General features: G+C 38.1%; 1 protein-coding gene across 1 annotated transcript in view; it reads left to right on the top strand.

The window, feature by feature from the left end:
* The first annotated feature begins 502 nt into the window (after positions 1–502).
* Positions 503–22233, top strand: part of LOC110104812 (nicotinate phosphoribosyltransferase 2) — a 53604-nt gene continuing 31873 nt past the window's right edge. Inside the window, exons 1-2 of the mRNA XM_028693145.1 lie at positions 503–1111; positions 21223–21367. Coding sequence (XP_028548978.1) covers positions 963–1111; positions 21223–21367 — 294 coding nt within the window. The 5' untranslated portion in view covers positions 503–962. The remainder of the gene's footprint in view (positions 1112–21222; positions 21368–22233) is intronic.

A 22233-nucleotide genomic window follows, 5' to 3' on the forward strand; every position in this document is an offset into this window, starting at 1 on the left:
CAAGCAATCAAAAATTTTTTCTAACAAAAAAGATACATTTTGTTTGGGACAGCTTTCATACTGTTTTGTTAAATTGTTGTAGAGAAATTAATTTTTAATAGCTCCGTTTGGGATAACTTTTGGCTACTATTTTTTCTATGCTTAAAATTTTTTCTTATATATATATATATATATATATATATATATATATAAAGTAGATTAGGGGATTCGACCACAACAAGATATTAAAAATTTTTATATTAAAAAATGATTTAGAAAGCACTAATAATGGTATAAAAAAAAATTAAAGTTAGTGTAGAAAATAAAAAACTTTTTATTATTAATGTTTTTAAAAATAACAAAAAATTATGACCAAATAAAATTAAGATTAAAATTTAAGAAAAAAACAATAATAAATTAAGGATTAAGAAAGCCACCTAAAAAAGTAAGGCTGAGTTTATTCGTTTGGCTTTGGCAGTTTTTTTATTGTTGCCAGATAGAAGTTCGAATCCACCCAACGGTGCGCAACGCAGGTGCGAAAGAAGGAAACGAGATGGAACCCATCTCGGCACCACAAAAGTCAACATGCGCATCAAACCAAAGAGAATTCAAAGATTCGAACTTCAAACCGCCTCCATCGCCACTTTTCTCCATTCCGATTATAATTATTTTTATTCTAACAAATCTACAATGATTTCTTGGAACCTGGAGCCCATTTTTACCGCATTAACTTCTTCGTGTGGAACTCTTCGAGAATTCGAAAGGGAGAGGCAATAAAGGGAAAACGAGGAGCACCACCATTAAAAAAAAGAGACGGCTTCCCTTGGCCATTGGCTTCTTCTCTCCATTACTCTCTCTCTTCCGGATCTTGTGGAACGCGGTGGTTCGCTGGATCTCTGATAAATTTGCTTTTTTTCTTTCCCCTGACATCTGTGAGCAAGGAACGCTAGGAAGCGAGAGGAGCCCTACAGAGGGGCAGCGGGATGGAATCAATGGCGGAGGCGAACGAATCAGCTGCAGCTTCTATTCCTGCGGCGACGAATCCGATGGTGACCCCGCTACTTACCGACCAGTACCAGTACACCATGGCCTATGCCTACTGGAAGGCCGGTAAACATCGAGAGCGAGCCGTGTGAGTTTCTTCGTACTCGTGCTACGTTCATGTTTTTATTTCTTTTCAGTTTTCTTCTTCTATGTGAGTGATTGTTAATCGGGTTAGGTTTGATTTATTTGCCAAATTGCTCAGATTTCCGGTTTCTTCTGTTATTTTGGGTTCCTGTAACTTTTGTTTCTTTGTTGTTGCATGGGTGAGTAAGAGGCCTGGCATTAGCTCCCATGTTTGTTTGAATTTATCACTTAGTTTTACTAAATAATTTTATGATTTTTCTTTTCTTTTGTTAAAGTTTTGACTGGCCACGATGTAGTTCACTGTATTTTATGCTGATGGATATGGAAAGCATTGGCTTATATTTCTTTTTTATAATAGCAATTGTGAAAGCAGGGTTTCAATTTTATGCTGATGGATATGGAAAGCAGGGGATTCATATCATGGAGGATTTTCTTCTACTAGAGTTGGGAAGTACAGATCTGATCTTGGATATGAAGTGGCTACAAACTTTAGAGGAGATCAAGGCGGACTAGAAGGCCATGGCTATGGAGATCCAAGTGGAGGGGAAAAATGTGGTGATTAAGGTAGATCCTAGTTTATCCAAAGTAATAGTTTCCTTGAAAACATGGTGCATGCCATATAGGGTGAAGGATTGGGAGCTCCAGAGCTTGGAGGGAGGAGACGCCTAGGAGATAGATGACATTTAGAAATAGTTCAACCGCTTCTCCAACAATTTAGTTAATTATTCCAACCTCCCCAAGGATTGCCTCTTCCATGGAAGCACGAGCACGCTATTATTTTGAAGGAATGAGTCACTCCCATTAGTGTCCGATCATACTACTACCACAGGTCCAAAAGGATGATATTGAGAGGTTGATTCAGGAGATGCTTGAAGCCAAGATCATCAAGCCTAGTGTGAGCTCATTTTTTAGTCCCGTGTTGTTGGTGAAGAAGAAGGATGACAGTTAGATATTATGTGTAGATTATCATGACTTGAACAAGGAGACTGTGTTGGACAAGTTTTCCATACCGGTCATTGATGAGCTTCTATATGCGTTGCATGATTTAGCGGTGTTCTCAAAGATCGATTTGAAGCCAGGGTATCACCAGATTAGAAGACACCCATAAGATGGCTTTCAGAACTCACGAGGGATACTATGAGCTCTCGATGATGCCTTTTGGCCTCACTTAGGCCCCTGTCACATTCCAGTTACTCACGAATAGGATGTTCAGGCCTTATCTTTAGAGGTTTGCTGTAGTTTTCTTTGATGACATCCTTATCTATAACAAGTTGGAGGAGGAGTACTTGGATCACTTGGGGATGGTTTTGGGAATTTTGAAGGAGCACCAACTTTATGCCAACTTGAAGAAGTGCGCAGCAAGGTGGAGTAATTGGGACATATAGTGTCTCAAGCTAGGGTGTTAGTGGATCCAACCAAGATAGAGACATTGGTGGAGTGGCCAGTGCCTAAAAATTTGAAGGGGATAAGGGGGTTATTGGGACTCACAGGATATTATGGAAAGTTTGTGAAGGGATACAGCTCTATAGCTTGACCATTGACATAACAATTGAAGGACAATTTCAAATGTGGGGAGGCAGTCACTCGGGCATTTGATTAGCTGAAGAAAACCATGACTAGCATCCCTGTGTTAGCATTACCAGATTTCAGCCAATCATTTGTAATTGAGATTGATGCATTAGGCTATGGGTTGGGAGCAGTTATAATGCAAGGGCAGAGGCTCATAGTCAAGTGTTGACTGCTTGGGTTAGACTGGAATCAGTATATGAAAGGGAGCTCATGACGATTGTGTTAGTAATTCAGAAGTGGAAACCTTACTTGTTGGGGGCGACACTTCATAGTTAGGACCGATCAGGGGAGTTTGAAGTTCTTGCCGGAGCAGAGGATGGTGACAGAGGAGTATCAATGGTGACTTTCTAAGTTGTTGGGGTATGACTTCGAGATTCAATACAAGCCTGGGTTGGAAAATAAAGCAGCATACGCTCTCTCTAAATTTAGGGAAGATCCCTAGGTAATGGCTCTATCGGTCCCCTTGGTGGTGGATTGAGTGGTCTTGAAGCTAGAGAGCGAGCATGATGAAGAGTTAAGTAAAATCTTAGGAGATTTATTGCAGAACTAGGATAGTCGTCCATTTTATTCCTTGGTGGATCAGAACTTGCCACACCAGGGATGGTTTTTGCTATTAAGGACATCACCACACATCCTCACTTGTTGTAGGAGTTTCATGGCATATCTGTTGGGGCACATTCAAAAATCCAAAAGATATATCATTGACTGGTAGCAAAACTATATTGGGTGGGCATGTAGAAGGATGTGGAGAAAATGGTGGCCAGTTGTGATGTATGTCAGAGACACAAATACCAGGTTATGGCTTCAGGTGGGTTTTTACCGCCTTTAGCTTTACTGGAGAAGGCGTGGGAAGAGATGATTATGGACTTCATTGAGGGATTGCCTTAGTCAGAAGGATTCACTGTGATTCTAGTTGTGGTGGATAGATTGAATAAATACGCTCATTTCATTCCCCTACACCACCCATACACTGCGGAGTCAGTGACAACTGCTCTAATTAAAGAGTTGTTCCGTTTGCATGGCATGCTTGAGTCCATAGTGTCTGATCGTGACAAGATCTTTTTGAGCCATTTTTGGAGGGAGCTATTCTAGATGCAGGAGACCATCTTGAAGCGGAGTACTACTTATCACCCTCAGACAGATGGCTAGACGAAGGTGGTAAATCGTAGTGTGGAGACTTATCTTCGTTGCTTTGTCTCGGATATCCCAAAGAAGCGGGCCAAATGACTAGCATGGGCAGAGTACTGATACAACACTTTATATCATATAATAGCACATACAACACCATATAAAATCATATATGTGAGACATCCCCCTCATCTATTACATTATGGGCATGACAACATAACATTATCGTCAGTAGAGCAGTACTTAGGAGAAAGGGTCAGATCTTGGCAGAATTGAAGGGACATTTACTGCGAGCTCAATAAATTATGAAGAAGCAAACATATTGACACAAGAGGGCTGTGTAGTTTGAGATTGAAGACATAGTTTATCTGAAGATCCGACCTTACAGACAGAAGAGTCTAGCTAGACAAAGGAATAAGAAGCTTTTCCCTTGATACTTTGGGCCATACAAGGTCATGGAGTGCATTAGCATGGTCGCCTATGGCCTACTGTTGCCACCAACTTCAACCATTTATCAAGTATTTCATGTTTCACAATTGAGATGAGCCATTGAAGACCATACACCCTTGCTCACACTACTGGATATGCTATCAGAAGATATGAAGGTAATATTAAAACCACTAACAAGGGGATCAAGTGGAAGAATTTATCAGAATATGAAGCAACATGGGAAGCCTACAATACTATATGGAGGCAATTTTCTTGTTCCACCTTAAGGAGTGACTTTTTGGGAGGGGAGTATTGATACAATTACGGATCCACCTCATTTAATGAGCAAAATATAGAAGGAGAAAGTTTAAGGAGAAATCATTAGAGGAAATGTGAGGTGCATTTATTGTGGGAAAAGTTTAAGGGGAGATCATTGAAGGAAATGTGAGGGACACTTATGGTGGCATTAAAGTTGGTTTTAAGGGGGAAAGTTTGTAAGTGGGAGGGATTATGCGAAGAATTTTCTAAAGTAGTTTTTCTTAGGTTCCTAGTTGATGCTAGGAAATTGGGAAGAGTCGATTTACCTCTCAAGCGAATCAATTGTATCTTATGTTTCTTTGATTGGAGATTATTATTTTAGCTTTATTAGTGTTGTTCCTACATACCATTGCCGTTTTTTCTTGATTTTGGTGGTTGTTTTTTACTGCTTGGTACTGGCATCAGCAGTGGCTTTCCAAATTGTTTGGTTATGATCTTGAGATCCAATACAAGCCCGAGTTGGAAAATAAAGTTGCAGATGCTCTCCCCAGGTGTGATGAAAACCCTCAGGTTATGGCTCTATATGTTCCCATGGTGGTGGATTGAGAGGCCTTGAATGTGAAAGTGAGGAGGATGCAGAGCTAAGTAAGATCAGAAGAGACTTATCTATAGGACAAGGATAACCTTCCTGGTTATTCTTTGATGGATCAAAAGCTACTATACTAGGGAGTTTATGCTTTCAAGAATATCACCACACATCCCTTACTTGTTATAGGAGTTTCATGGCACATTTATTGGGGGATGTTAAGGAGTTCAGAATATATATCATCAATTGGCAGTGGTGCTATACTGGGTGGGCATGCAGAATGATGTAGATGAGTTGTTGGCCAGTTTGATGTGTGTTAGAGGCACAAATACCTGATTATGGCTCCAGGTGGTAGCTTTTAGCATAATCGGAAGTCTGAGAAGAGGTGACTATGGATTTCATTGAGGTACTACCTAGATCAAAAGGGTTCACTATGATTCTAGTGGTCGTAGACAGATTGAGAAAATATGCTCATTTTGTTCCCTTACGCCACCTATACAATGCGGTTTCAGTGGCAACCATATTCATTAGAGAGGTCCATTTGTATGGTACCTGAGGCTATTGTACTTGATCGGGATAAGATCTTTTTGGGCCACTTTTGGAGGGAGTTATTCAAGATGCAGGGGACTATTCTGAAGTGGGGTACAACTTACCACCCCCAGACGGATGGCTAGATGAAGTTGGTGAATTAGAGTGTGGAAACTTATCTTTGTTGCTTTGTATCAGATACATCAAATCTGTGGGCCAAGTGGTTAGCCTAGGCAGAATATTGGTATAACACTTTATATCATACAACAACCAAGACAACGCCATTTAAAATCCTATATGGGAGGGATCCACCTCATCTAATACATTATGAACATGACAACACATTAGTGTCATCAGTGTAGTACTTAGGAGAAAGGGATCGGATTCTGACAGAATTAAGGGAACATCTATGAAGAGCACAACAAATTATGAAGAAACATATAGATAGACATAGAAAACACGTGCAGTTTGAGGTTGTGGACATGATTTATTTGAAGATTCAATCTTACAGACATATGAATTTTGCTCAACGAAGAAATGAGAAGCTCTCGCCCCCCACTACTTTGGGCTCTATGAGGTAGTGGAGCGCATTAGCACAGTAGCATTATTGGAGAATTTTTGTATCCTCAAACGGATTGCATATTTTATAATTGAACACGGCATAAAAATGATAATATATTATTCCGAAGGGTTAAAGAATCATTTCCTTATGGAATAAATGATAAAATTTACAATTTAACAGAGATTCCCCCACTCGATGTTTGGTCGAGTGGGGTTTATTTATTTCTGGGGTACAGACGTCCCATAGGGGCAAGCCCCTATGGTTACATCCCAAATTTTGGCTTGAGAAGAATTTTGATTAAACTAGTGATTTTCTTTCTTGGAAGTCATTTTAGACATTGGCTAAAGTTTGATTTTTATTTTAAAATTCGTGAAAGTCTTTCTTAAAGGGTTTTGAGCCTTTAGGAGTTTCAAGGAGGTGAAAAGATCAACTTGGAATTAGATTTGAAATGAGAGCCAAAAGAGGTGAAGTAGGAGCACTTGATTCTGAGGGAAACTCAGAGGTGCTTTAACTATCCTATGTTGGGCTTTACATTTTAGAAATCTAAATTTGGTTTAAGTTGATATTTTTTTTATTAAAAAGTTGGGGATTGCATTTCAACAACACATGCTGAAGAAATTGCCCGAAAGGTGAGGTCTTATATAGTGATTTGAAATCAACTATTGCCTCAGACTCTAAAATTAAGGTGAGGACTACCGATGGATAGTGTCTCGAACCTAAATCTAATGGATGCAAAAGGGACTTATAAGCTACACCTCATATGAGGCATAGCCTACCCAACCTCTGGATTTACTATCCCGCTTGGAAGGGACTACCAGCTAAACCCACCTAGTCGACTTTAAAAACATGTCATTTGGTCTCAATGCAAATGTAGAGTGGAGTCTTATTTCATTTAGGAATGTAGGATTTATAGCTTGACTTTGAGGCCAAGATGCCTAACCTAATTATATGGGTATGCATAATGCTGAGTCACAAAAGAAAGATTTTTATCTAGTCCTTAAGTGAAGGCTTTTTATGTGCAACATACTTCGGGCTATGCATGTTCATTTTTAATTTGGGAAAAACTTGGCTCCCTGAAAGAGAGCCATTCAAGTTTTTTTTTTGGTTAGAAAATATGAATCCTAGATTGATTTTAAGTTTCTTATAATTTAAGGGGTAGAAAATTTATATTTATCCTAAGAGCCTATCGTATCACAAGTCTAGGCCACTCCCAAATAAAACAATAGAAGAAACCTAGAAAAAATACGTGCTTTTTCAATGCTCACCCAGTAAACACATCAAGACATGCTTGTATATAAACCAAAGTAGAAATATAAATAGTATCCCAGTCATTACAAATAATTTTGGCAGCTGAGTTGCCTGCCATTATACAATCCAGCTAAATTTACAAACTCTACTTGTGGGGGCCTTCAAACTTTTCAAAATGAATCTTTGGGCTTTGCCTCCAAAAAGGTACATCATTCCTCGATCCTCCTTTCCTTTTAGTCCAAACCCCACAAGTTTTACATTCTAAATCTAATCAAATACATGATAGAAAAAGAAAAAGACTCAAGCCTGCAAAATAGAGTCAGAAGCAATTTATATAATAATCATATTACATTCTAAAATTGGCCTATCACTTAGAATGCTAAACACCTGCTTCTATCCTATTGACCATATCTCTTGGGGGGTTTTAAGCAGCGCTTGCAAGCAAACAACATTAGCATAATCATAATTTATTATTTACCCCCTCTTGGACATGACCACCTGCACAGAAAAGCATGTATATATTTCTATACTAACAACTTAAGTGCAAGTGCCGATAATGCAGACAATTCAAAAGTCATTCACACCAAATTATCATTCACATGCGCACACAAAGGAAAAATCCTAATCCTATTATGCATAAGGGGTTGTGCATCTAAGTGTGTGAGGTTTGTGTGGTATGTCACACTAAGGGTTCTCTTAGAATTTGGATCTAAGGAAGAAGTGTCCAACATGTGGCTTTTGAGCTCAATATTGAAGGGATTTCCTCCTAACCTTTGGAGCTAGGAAAGAAATGAATACTTCTTTTAGCTTTGAGGATAAAGAAGAGGGGAGAAAGAGAGTCTAACACATAGCTTTTGGGCTATATGTTGGAAGGGCTCTCCTTAGCTTTTGGAGCTAAGAAGAGAAAGTGGGTATCCAACATTTAGCTTTTGGGCTAAATGTTGGGGAATTCTCTCTAGCTTTGGAGCTAAAGAGAGAGAAAATCTCCTACAAATTGAAAATGAGAGAAGAGTCGAGAGAATATGCAACTTATGGGTTGCAAATTCACGAAAATATTTGAACACTTTGATGTTCAAAGAGAGGGTTGCACCCTTCCAACTTGAGTTGGAAGGATGGAGGGAGATAAGACTTTTGAATCCTCTGTTTGGGATGAAATTACTTGTTGTTTTTGGTTCAACAAGTAGATTGACTTGGAATCATGATTGAATCACTCAACATGGGTTGAGTGAAATAGAACTTCATACGACTTTGAAGTTGTAGGAATGTGAAAATTTTTCTACAATTTTGAATTTATAGAGAAGAAAGAGGGGATAAAATGCAACTTAAAAGTTGCAAGGTGGAAAGATTTCTTTGAACATTTTAGTGTTCAAAAGAAAGGAACATTCACCCCTCTAATCTTGAGTTAGTGGGATGAGAAGGATCTCTACAATTCCTTTTGAGTCGTAGAAGAAGAAAAGAAGGTGCAACTTATGGGTTGCAAACTTCTGAATGCCCCTTTGAACATTTGGTGTTCAAAGAGGGGTACACTCTCGTAACTTGGGTTTAGAAGAGTAGAAGGGAAGAGAAAGTGAAGAAACCTATAGCTTTTGAGCTAAAGTAAGGAATTTTCTACAGCTTTTGGAGCTTATAGAAGTGAAGGAGGATTTGCAATTTTGAGGTTACAAATTAATAGGGTGCCTCCTTGAATTTTTGTATTCAAGGAGGTAGGATTTCATTTTCTTAGTTTAGGTTAAGGTAAATGAAGGGAATTTTGGCTTTTGGCTACAATTTGTGCTTGTAGGAAAAGAAGTGGTCTAAAGTGCGACCTGGGGATTGCAAATTGGAGGAGTTCCTTTGAACATTTGGTGTCCAAAGAAGAGTTGGTGTCCAAAGAAGAGGTTCACTCCTCCAATTTGTGTTGGAGTAGAAAAGGAGAGGGGATGCAACTTGGAAGTTACAACCCCATGAGGATTCTTTGAATATTTGGTGTTCAAAGGGTAGTGCACATTCTCAAAATTTGGATTGAGAGAATAAAAATATCTTTCTACAATCTTTGAGTTGTAGAAAGATGTGAAGGGATACACAATCTATAGGTTGTATTTGAGAGGGTAAATCATTGAACTGTATGTTCAATGATGTGTAACCATTTGCCAAATGTGTGTTAGGCAAATGAGGGAAGAAGTGTGCAACTTGGGGGTTGCAGCTTATGATCATTACTTCAACATTTGGTGTTCAAAGAGAAGTGTACATTTATTTGTTGACTTTGCACTTTAACAAAGAAAGAAAGGGAAAGAACCTAAGATTTAGTCCTAAAGTTAAATGACTCATGCAATGATATGTTTAAAGGCTTGAGGTGCCTTAGTATATCTTGCATGAGAAGAGATTTGTTGGTTTTTTGTATTCCAAAAAATGGGATGGGAGGAACTTAGAATTTGCTTCTAAGTTCAAGAACTTAAGGCATGATGTATTTTAGGATTTAGAGAAATCCATAACACAATGCATGACGAAGATAGGTGATAGCTCCTAAGATAGACTAGGAGACAATGCAATGAGGTATTTGAAGCTTTGAAGAGGCTTCAAAGGTCATGCATGAAAGGGGAAGAAAATTGTTTGTTGATTTTGTCTTAACAAACAAGAGGTGGGTGACTTAGAATTTGTTTCTAAGACTTAACACCATGTAATGATATTGGTTGGAGCCTTTGGAGGCTCCAAGTTATCATTCATGAATGAACACAAATATTTACTTGCTAGTTTTGTGTTCTAACAAATAAAAAGAAGAAAACCTTAGAATTTGATTATAGGTTTAAATGATTCACTTAGTGATATATTTAGAGACTTGAGGAGTCTCAAATCACTATGCATGAGAGGGCATTTGTTGGTTTCATGTTCCAACAAAAGAGGTAAAAGAATTTGGGAATTGGTTCCAAATTCCCTCAAATTCATTGGAAAGATGTGTTTGGGGCTAAAAGGAAGCTCCAAACAATCATGAATAAGAGGTACAATATGTAATTTTGGAACTACAAATTGTGGTCATCTACCTATATAGGTTAGATAAATGAGATAGACTAGATTTAGAATCCTAAGCCTAAAGAGGGAATTCTTTCATTGATCTTTGTGTCTCAAATGAAAGAAAGAGGTAGCTTAGATTTTGGCTATAAGCTACAAAATCTTCATATAATGATAAGTTGGAATTTTAGAGAATTCCAAATCATCACATATGAGAGGAGAAATGTTCATTTGCTAACTTTATGTTATTATCAAATGGAATGGAGACTTAGTGTTTGATCCTAGGGTCTCGATTCATGCGCTATAATAATTGGAGCCTAGAGAATGCCCCAACTACTATGCATGAGGGACATATACATAAGGAAGAGAACCTCCTACTCTCCTACAAATGTTTTAGATTCGTTTGAAGAAGAGAGGATTAACTCCCTAAAATGTTAGGGAGTTTTCCCAAATCAAATTTGATATGATTTTGGGGATTGGGAACTTTCTAGAAAAATCCTAAAGATCTGTTTTGACAAGATCTAGGAGAAACCTAAAAGTAGACATGTGATGGTTTGTAGCTCTTGGGGTAGAGCTAAAGTTCACACAATCTAACATTTGGAGCATTGAGGGCGCATCCAAAAGTCATGCAATGGTATGTATTTGTTTGTTGATGTTGTGACTCAACGAACGAGGAAGAGAGGAACTTGGAATTTGTTTCCACGTTCAATGTCTCTTGGCATGTGCTTAGGATTTTAGGTAAATCCAAGCTAACATACACAAGGAAGGATATATGATTGTTCATTATTTTTGTCTCAACAAACAAGATGTAATTTAGGATTTGGCCCTAAACTCCAAGTGATTCATGCAATGAGATGCTTGGAGACTTGAAAGGTTCCAAACGACCTTGCATAGGAGGAAAGGATAAATGCTTGTAGATTTTGTATCTACAAGCAAAAAGATTTGAACCTAGGATTTTTAGAATCCAAAGTTAAGATCATTCATGCAATGGAAAAATGAAGATTTGAGGTGCTCCAAATTACCATGCATAAGGGAGGGAAGACTACTTGAGAGCTTCCAACACATTGAAATGGTCTCCAAATCAATTTTGGCATGATTTGAGTGGGAGGGATTGGTCCTACAATTTTGAGTTTGGGAAGATAACTTGTGGGGTTATCTAAGGAACCTAAAGATATAAGATAGAATCGTAATTGGAAACTTTATGGGTAGGTTCTAAGAATTAGTTTGCTACAGTCTAAGGAAGACCTAGGGATGAAAGCATTTCGATTTGCCATTTCAAAAGCTTCACCATGTGCCTAAGTTATGTGTTGGTGCTCTTGACGCATTAACTTGCAAATTACACTAAACATGCCTAACAAACTCCAACATGTGATGGGGTGTAATCTATAAGCTCCTTTAAGCCGTAGAACACTCCATCTCTGCTTTGCAAGCATTCATGAGTTTGATAGACACATTCATGATTTTGCAAATCTTAGGCACATGAGGATCATAGCCATTGACATAAACCAAATACCCATGCAAGCTATGTTTAATAATAAAAAAATGATAGCATGTAAAAAAAAGAAAAAAATTCCTTGCTTTGCCTCCCTAAATTTAAAGAAGCTCAACAATGTTTCCAATCAATCAATTGGTTGTGGGATTTGAAACATGAACCAATAATGCTCATAAAAGATCCCACAACTTCATAGAAATAATTGAAATGCATGTTTGAACATCTAATAAATTTAGAGGAGATTATAAATGTCATGGTGATGCAAACTTATTACATGCATATACTAGTTTTGTCGTAACATACAAGTTTTAGGGATCTAGTAACGCATGTCACACTTAGATAAAAGACTATACGCTTCTAGACTTCATTTGACATCGAATGAGCCACTAAACATATGATTTGGTCGTAGGTAAGGGCACTAGACATAACATGGATGATATTATATGCATTTGAGAGGTGTTGGATACCAATCCAACACCCCTTCATGCGTTAGCATGCTTTTTTGGCTCTCACAAGAGAGCAAACAAGTGAAAAACACTAATTTTTCACTGTTTTGCGGAGAGGACAGCGAACAAAGGATTTTGGGAGACCAAAAATCAAAGTTTTTAGGGACCTAGGGCTTGGGGACGTCTACAACACATCAACGGCTAGGGGGGACTTAAGGCTTTGCCTAAGTTTTAGTGTTATACCTCTCCCGGATTATTCTAGGTCTCTTATCCAAGCTCCAAGAACTGTCCAAGCTCCGATTCAAGCTTCGGATCGCTGTCCAAGCTCCAATCCAAGCTCCAAAGTTGCTTCAAGCCGCTCCAAAGGGAGGAAGATCAATGTCCAAGCTGTTCCGGTCGTCGCCACCACTGTCCAAGGTGATTTTAAGGCTCCAAACCACTGTTTGGAAGGTTTTGAAGCCCTCCTTTGCTGTTTGGGAACCTTTCGGCAGTCTCCAAGTTCGCCGGAGTTGAAAGAAGAAGAGGTAGAAATCTTCCTCAGGATAGAGAGCCGCACAAGCCCCGATCAAGATGGAATCGGGGACTCTCGGGTCGGACGTGGTCTCTGACCTAAAGCCTGATGGCTTCGGGTGGTTCGGTGACTGAGGGAGACATAGCCTCTGGAAGGCTCGGCCGAAGGTCCAGGCGGAATCGGAAGGGGGTTTCGCACGGCCGAGGGGTTGCGAATAGGGAGGGGTTGCGAATAGGGCTTCGACGCGGGCAAGGGTTCTGCCTGGAAATGAAGGGGCGAATGACCTTCCCCTCTTCGTCTCCCGCTCCTTCTGTACGCAAGGATTGCGTTTGAGTAGATTTCCTGCCCGATATCCTGCTACAGCCGCAGAAATAAAGCGATTTGATGGAAAACAGAGCGGGATTCTAGAGGAAATCTAGGCCGTTCGTTTCAAATCTTGATTTGGGATTTGAATTGAGCCAAGACTTGATAAATTGGGCTGAAATTGGGTTCGAATTGGACCCAATTTGAATTGATTAGGATCGATTCGAGCCAAAATGGGTCAGATTGATCCAATTTTACGAAATTGGGCTCAAATCGACGCCGAATTGCGTCGAATTTGGTTCGACGAGGCTCGAATGGGTTTGATTCGACTTGATTTGATAATTAAATGAGGATTAATTTGTGACAATTTCGTTTTGACGACCTTCGATCGAATCGATCGAGCGCGGTCGAGTCCATTCGGGCTCGATCGGAGTAGGGTCGATGTGAAAATGTGTCAACAAAAGGACCCCCAATATGTGTGGTGAACGAATAGAAGTACGCCACACATATTGGCGTTGACCGGATAATGATCAAACAAGATCTCTTAAATCAAATAGGATATGTTTTAAAAGAGAAAGAGAGATCTATGAAAGCCTAAACTTGGATTTAGGCAAGATCTACAAAGATAAGGAGATTTCTATATATCACCTTAAGGAAGGAGTTTTAGATTGCTCTTGGATGAGAAGTTTTAGAAGCATTTTGACAACTTCTAAAGAGGTTTCTAAAGACATTTGATATCTTTAGAGAGAATTTGATTTGGTTAGAAGAAATTTAAGAACTTCTAAAAGAGCTTAGGGATATTTTTCTATCACCTAAAGGCTAGGGGTATTTTAGCTACCACCTATAAGATTTTCAAGGATATTTTGACTATCACTTGAAAAGGAATTAGAGACATTTGGTGTCTCTAAAAGGGTCTTAGGGATGTCTTGCTATCTCCTAAAAGTTAGAGGTATTTTGGCTACTACCTAAAGGGTTCTCAAAGATATTTTCACTATCACTTGAGAAGGGTTAGGAATATTTATTGTTTCCTAAAGTTCAAAAGGCATTTGGCACCTATTAGAAAGTTGTAAGAGGTATTTCGGCAACCACCTAGAAGTAGAGTTCATCTTATTTTGGTAAGATAAAACTCAAGAAGGCTAAGGCTAAGAGTATTTTGAGTACTACTTAAGCCTTAAAGGTATTTGGTGTAAGGTCATCTATTTTGTCTAGATAAACCTTAACATTTGGGAAAACTAAAGGGCATTTTGGCAAGCACTAAAAGTCTAAATTTGGGTAGATCTATTGATAGTTCAACTTGGGTAGAACAAGATCTAAAGGAGTGAGCTAGGAGAGACCTTAGAAGGTTTGAATTCTACCTAACCTCAGAAATTGATAAGAAGACTCCTATTTGGGGAATCTACACTTAGAATTTGGTACTAAGATTTGCATTTGACTTTCATTTGGAGAAAGATAAATTTGAACTTTCTTTCGTTTGGAGAGAGAAAAAGATGAACTTTCACTTGGAGAAAAAAAGAACTTGATTTTCCTTTCAGAGAAAATTAGATTTTCCTTCCTTTTGGGGAAAGGTGAGCTTTCTTTCCTTTTAGGGGAAAAATGAGAGATTTAAAATTTTGAACCGAGGTTTTGATAATCCGGACCTAGTCCATAATCGAATGAAAAGAACATTTCCATTTGAAAGAAACATTCATTCATTGAAATTAAATTTTGCATACAATCAATTGTAATACTTATTGAGGTAACGTCCATTGATAGGCAACATAGGACGTTCACCATTACAATCAATCAACTGGTAAGATCCACCTTGATAGGCCTTCTCTACCACAAAGGGGCCTTCCCAAGTATGTTTGAACTTGCCACCTATTTTACGGTGGGCTATAATCGGTATGCAAAGAACTAGGACCAAGTCGCCAACCTTGAAAGTCCTAGGACGGACCAATTTATCGTGGGCTTGAGCCATGCGGGCTCGGTACAACTCGAGGTTCTATTGAGCAAGCAAATGCTTCTCATCTAAACCATCAAGTTCTTCCAACTGAGCTTCCAACCTCAGTTGGACATTTTGTTCACCTATAACTTCATTGTTTATTGCAATTCTAAGGGATGGGAGCTGTACCTCCAAAGGGAGAACCGCCTCCGCTCCATAGACTAGAGCAAACGGAGTGGCCTGTGTTGGAGTTCTATATGTGGTCCGATAGACCCACAACGCCTCAACCAACTTTTCATGCCATTAACGTTTGTTCTCATCTAAGGTTTTCTTTAACAACTGAACTAATATCTTGTTGAATGCTTCAGCCAATCCATTAGCTCGAGGATAGTATATCTTACTATACCTCCAATCAATGCTATGTTTGTTAACAAGTTGATTAAGCTTGGTACTTTTAAAAGCAGGACCATTATCGGATATGATTCGACATGGAACACCAAATCTGTATATGATATGGTCCTTTAGAAATTGCAGTACATGACTAGTTTTGACTTCTCTCAGTGGTATAGCTTCAGCCCACTTAGAAAAATAATCAGTCGCAACAAGTATAAACCTATGACCCTTAGAGGAAGGAGGGTCTATAGGTCCAACAATATCGGTTCCCCAGCTTTCAAAAGGCCAAGAAGCTATTGTTGGATGCAAAACATTTGGTGGTTGATGCAAAACTACTCAATGTACTTGGCATTAGTGACATCGTCGGGCTACTTCAACACAATCTTTAATCATTGAAGGCCAATAGTACCCAAGCCTTTTAAATTTCAATTTCATTTTGGGTCTCGATTAGTGGGCGCCACACAACCTCGCATGTACCACGGTCACTATCTTGTGGCCTTCATCCATTGCAAGGCATCGCAACCACATTTGGTCAAATGACCACCGATACAAGGTATTGTTAATCAGTGAAAACGACAATGCTCTATTCTTTATTTGGTGAGCAATAGACTTCTCCTTTGGTAGTTTACCATTTTGGAGATATTAAATGAAAGGTTGGTGCCAATCATCTTTCTTATCTACCACAAACGAAAACCCGCCAGAGGAAGATGGTTTATTCTGATTTTCAAAGTCAAAAGGAGACAAAATTTGGTGATTTTGACCTTCTATTTGGACTAAACCCTTTTCAGGGCATGACATTTCCTTAGCAAGCTTTGTTAGAGCGTCCGCCATAGCGTTTTGATCACGCTGTATTCTAACCAATGTTCCATTAGGAATTCGCTTGAACAGTTTTATGGCATACGAGTGGTATTTAAGCAAGTTGGGTTTTAAGATTTTATAGGTTACTGCAACTTGATTAACTACCAACTGCGAATCACCATAAATTTTGATATTTTTAATTTCCATTGATATTGCTAATTCTAAACCAGTTATCAGAGCTTCATATTCTGCCTCGTTATTCGTACAAGGGTCTGATAAACTGTAAGAATATCGCAATATAGCTTTTTTAGGCGTTATGAATATCAAACTGATGTAGAACGAAAGCGGCTTTGCTATGGTAGATGGACAAACTCCAAATGTCTCACAAAAACTGAAAATTTTCTTCAGGTTTTTATTCAAAATCTGAGAGAAAATTTAGGTTTTAGGGATGAGGAGAAAGGGTGTTCAGGAGGAAAACTCCAATTATCTTCTCATAAAATCTGAAAGAAATTTCCTTCGGGAAATCTGAAATTTTCAGATTTTGTTCTCTGAATTCAGAATTTGGGTGGTTGTTTCCCACTTGAAGGGGCTGAATTTTGGGCCCAGAAATTTGAGATGGGCCTTGAACAGAACCTCTTTGGAAAGAGGTTGCACCATCAAAATATAACTCCCAAGTGGGGCTTTCATGGTCATCCAAATTCATTATTTGCTCATCAGGAATATCATCATTCAAGGGAGATTCTGTCGGTATTGGGTGTGCTGCTAGGATGTCAGCAAGAGCTTGCCTTTTCACAGCACGTTGAGGAATGAAAGTGATATCGAATTGAAGTAGTATTATGGCCCATCTGGCTAAACGTACTGAGAGTGTCGGACGGGTCATGAGGTACTGAAGGGGATTGACCTTAGAGATCAGATTGACTTTATGAGAGAGCATGTAATGCCTAAGTTTTTGAACAACAAAGATAAGGCATAAGTAATGCTTCTCAATGGAAGGATAGTTCATTTTTGTAGGAATCAGACGCCTTCTCAAGTAGTATAAGGCATTCTTTTTTCCTTCATTGTTGGTTTGGGCCAACAAAGCTCCAAGAGACTCATCTGAGGCTGTAGTGTAAAGAATCAATGGCCTCCCCGGAATAAGCGGCCAAGACTGGCATGGACACGAGATAGTGTTTTATACTATTGAAGGCTTTTTGGCAGCCATCATTCCAGTAGAATTCTGAATCTTTCTTTGAAAGGGCTGCAAAGGGTTGGCATCTACCAGACAAATTGGATATGAAGCATCTTAGATATGTCAACCTACCTTGGAAATATCTTAGTTTAGTAAGACTTCTAGGATGTTTCATTTCTAATATCGCCTTAATTTTAGTATGGTCAATTTCAATGTCACGGTGTCGAAAAACAAACCCAAGAAACTTCCCTGAAGTCATCCCCAAAAGCACACTTTAAGGGATTCATTTTGAGGTCGTACAGACGAAGCTGTTCAAATACAACCCTTAAATCAAACAGGTGATCCTCTCTTTCTTTGCTTTTGACCACGAGATCATCGATGTAACATTCAACTTTGTCATGAATGAGTTCATCAAAAATTCTGGTCATTGCACGCTGGTAGGTTGCACCAGCATTTTTAAGGCCAAAAGGCATGACCTTATAACAGTATATTCCATTGGGTGTTCTAAAAGCAGTGTACTGCTCGTCTTCCAAGGCCATTTTGATTTGGTTGTACCCCGAGGACCCATCCATAAAGGAAAAGAGACCATGAGAAGAAGCAATGTCAATCATGAGTTCTGGGATAGTTAATGGGAACTCATCTTTGGGACATGCTTTATTCAAGTCTCTAAAGTCAACACATATGCGAATATGTCCATTCTTTTTCTTAACAGGGACAACACTGGCTAACCAAGAGGGGTATTTTTCCTCTCGAATAAAATCAGTCTCAATTAATTTTTTCACTTCTTTGATCACTTGTTGTTCAATCTCTAAACGCATCCTTCTAAGAGCTTGTTTGACTGGAACAACATTTGGTTGAATGACAAATTTATGAACTGCTATATCTGGATTTAATCCTGGCATTTCATCATAACTCCAAGCAAAACAGTCCTTAAACTCTATCAAGAGTTGTATCATACAATTGGCAACATTTTCTCTTAACAAATCACCTATAAAAGTAGGGCGTGGATTTTCTTCAGTACCCAAATTGATTTCTTTAAGTTCATCAATTGTTGATTTGATTTCTTCCTCAAATTCAGGGGGTGCATCCCTAATTTGAAGGTAATCTGGATCGTCGCTAGCCTCCAAACATGACCTCCCAACAGCGTTGTAGGTCTTTGTAAATATCATATCAACATCCAGATTATTAGTAACAACCAAACAGTAATCATCATCATCTATTGGTCCGATAGTACCAAAGCCAACGCCATATCTATTCTTCTTCAATTTGTATTTAGAATTCCATAGATTTTCATGTTGTTGAGCTTCGCCCTTGGGCCACATAGAAGGAGCAAAACCTCTTTTAATTAAACTTTTGACACCAACAGGATACTAATCAAAAGGTAGTTATACCATTTCATTCAAAGAAAGATCCTCAAGTTCTACACCCACTTCTGAACTTGAGGGTTGATGTTCCTTATAAAAGACACACTCCTTCCCACCTCTTCTTCTAACTTAGGCTCATTATGTTGACCGATGCACCAGGATAAACAAGTATTCTATTCAACTTGAAGTTATCAACATCAATAGTTATATAAAGTGGGTGATTCTGATCTGAAGTACCTAGAAGTAAATCCTCATCAGAAAATGTCACTCAAGGTACTTCTTTAAAGTGTAAAGCTTCCTCGAAGGAACACTCTGCGAGTTGAGCCAAACAAATTTCTGGATCAAGTAGAGCCTTTAAGAGAAAGTACGAGTGCATCATATATACTCAACCTCGCAGGGAGTTTCCTAAGGTGAGCTAATACATTATAATCCACTTTTGGTGGTCCACCACCCACTTGCTCTTGTGGAGCAATTGTTGGTCGAACCACACCCTCATTTTGGTTGACAGGTTCTTTACCCTTATCTTTCTTAGATGCCATTGGAGATGGTACAACACGACCACTTTTGAGATTAATTTCTGTTATTTCTTCAGGCTCAGAAGTTGAGGTCACATCAACCAAAACTACAGAATCTGATTCTTCTTTCACTTGATTTGTCTCTAAATCAGGTGACTCGGGCTCAATGACACTCACAATGCATAGTCTTTAGCCTTATTCTTCAATTTTTCTTCGTGGATGTTGTTACTTGAAAAGTTAATAGTGCACAAAATAAATATCTAGAATAATATGCAGGAATAAGTAGATAATCTTCCAATAATGTTTTTAATCATCAAAATATAAGATTGAGCTCCCGGATTGTAACTAGTTACAGTAAAGTACTTGAGGTATTAAAGGAAGTCAACCATTGCATGCAGCTACAGTCCCCAAAAAAGGGAATTACTTTTAGAAGGTAATGCAGGAAACCCAACTATAAATATAGTAGAATGTTGAGAAAGGAGGATGGCTAAATAATCAATCTCAATGACAGTTCCCAGGGAAGAAACAAAGAGCACATGAATAATGCCAAGTGAGAAAGCAGCTGCAACTCTAGTTGGCGGAACACGGATCCAACTACAATCTCTAAATTGGTATGCTTCAAAGAAGGAAATAATGAATTGAATAATTAGCTACAATGCTTGATTACGATATCAGCTTTTATTTACTTCCCAATGCCAAATGTGAAGCAACCAAATCCACAAAATAACAGCAACAACACTGATTTTCCAAATAAATGAATGGCAAAACGAGAAAATTGTTTTTTATGCTAAGCGGTGAATTGGAAACTAGTAAAATAGGTAATCAAAAGGGTTGAATCGAAGAGACTTGCAACAGTAGATCAAACTTAACGAGGTAATTAAAATACTAGAGAACAACCCCACATTAATTAGGACCATCGTTACCTAACATAATAAAGCACAAAAATTCAACATAAGCTCTTAATAACTAGATTTCAAAATGCTCATCTTAATACTCACTTTTTGTATTTTGATGAGTATATATTTTTAGGTTTTCATCTAGGTACCCATTTAAAAGAAAAATCTATCCAAGTGAACATATGGCATTCATATTTTTAAGCAATATGATTCCAAGTCTAAAGAATAGTGACATACTTAGCAGCAAGCTCCAAAACTTGGTACCCTTTGATGGTCTCTTGTAGCCTTTAGTATTGAACATGGACTAGTTAACCATTTCATTCCATTCCTCTTTCTATGTACATTCTTTTATAATTCCAATAAACCTTCCCCACCGAACTCTCACCCCTAACCCTGCCATTTGCTAATGCTTCAATGGAAAATCTCTCTCATTTTTCATTACCTCTCTCTCACATAGGAAATAATCGAAACAATATGGAAGACGAGTTTTGGAATGTTGAGTGGAAATCAGATTAGGAGGCAAAATAGCTTGAAGACCTTAACTCAATTGAATCGATTCCCCATTCTCTGCCTTATTTGATGGAGAAGTTTGTTGGAATCATTCAATGAATAATATTTGGTATTTGTTTGGATGGCTGGGATGCTTTCTTAATCAAATTTTAAGGGCCTTACTCATGAATAATCAGCATCAACAATTTGTATTGATAGCTTATATTGAAAGAAAATCTTCAATGGCTAAGCGTTTATCTGAGCAACCCAAGAAACTTTTGAATAATATGATTTTTCATTGCATGATAGAATTTCTTCTATGAAAAACCATTCCTATTATACGTATGTCACATGCCAATGGCTAAGCGTTTATCTGAGCAACCCAAGAAACTTTTGAATAATATGATTTTTCATTGCATGATAGAATTTCTTCTATGAAAAACCATTCCTATTGTACGTATGTCACATGTCAATTATTTGTCTTAGTTATTTTGAATGCTTTTCTCTGGGCCCGTCCTTGCTACAGGTTTGATCTGTTTTTCCGAAAAAGTCCTTTTGGTGGTGAATACACAGTTTTTGGTGGTTTGGAAGAATGCATCCGGTTTGTTGCCAATTTTAAATTGGAAGACGAGGAAATTTCTTTTCTGCAATCCGTCATGCCAAGATGTGAGGTATAATATGCTATAATCCGACAATTAGATCAACATTAAAAATTTTTAGACGGAACATGTGGTTGTCACCTTTGTATGATAACTTTGACATTATGAAGAACAAATTCATTTTGTTTATATACTATTTCTTAAGATGGGTCAGCACTGTAATGGATGTATTTGCTCATTAATTCACCTAGAAAAACATCAAAATGGTCCCTGGATTATTTATGGGAGTTCATTTCAGTCCTAAACTATAATACTATATATTTAATTCAATTTAGTATATTGGCTATTCAAAGTTTCAAACCAGACCTAAAATAGTCCCTTGACTCCTCATATTTTATTTAAAATAATCCAACTAATTGACTATTTTAGATCATATTGGTGGAATCAAGGGGCTAAATTAAATATATTTATAATATGGGACTAAAATTGCCCTATAAAATTAGTCCAGAAATCATTTTGACATTTTCCTTTTAATTCAGCTAATTAAATTTAAACAAACTGCAATGCAAACATGTAATGGACTGCAAGAAGGGAATTAAATTTATAATTTGAAGTGGAGAGAAAAAAGTAATTGTGGGAATGTTGACCTTCATTCAAATAAAAAAATACAACAACAACAACATCATCAAGTCTTTGTCCCACTACGTGGGGTTGGCTACATGAATTCTTTTTCGCCATTGTGTCCTGTTAAAAGTCAAATTCTCATTTAAATCTAATAAAGAAAGATCATTTCTAATATTTTCTAACTAAGTCTTTTTAGGTATACCTCTACCTTTCTTAACATAAGTCAAATCTAATACCTCAACTTTCCTAATTAGGCCATCAGAAGGCCTACATTTAATGTGACCAAACTATCTAAGGCGACTCTCTCTAATCTT

Source organism: Dendrobium catenatum, unplaced genomic scaffold (assembly GCF_001605985.2).
Source record: "Dendrobium catenatum unplaced genomic scaffold, ASM160598v2 fragScaff_scaffold_231, whole genome shotgun sequence".
NCBI lineage: Eukaryota > Viridiplantae > Streptophyta > Magnoliopsida > Asparagales > Orchidaceae > Dendrobium > Dendrobium catenatum.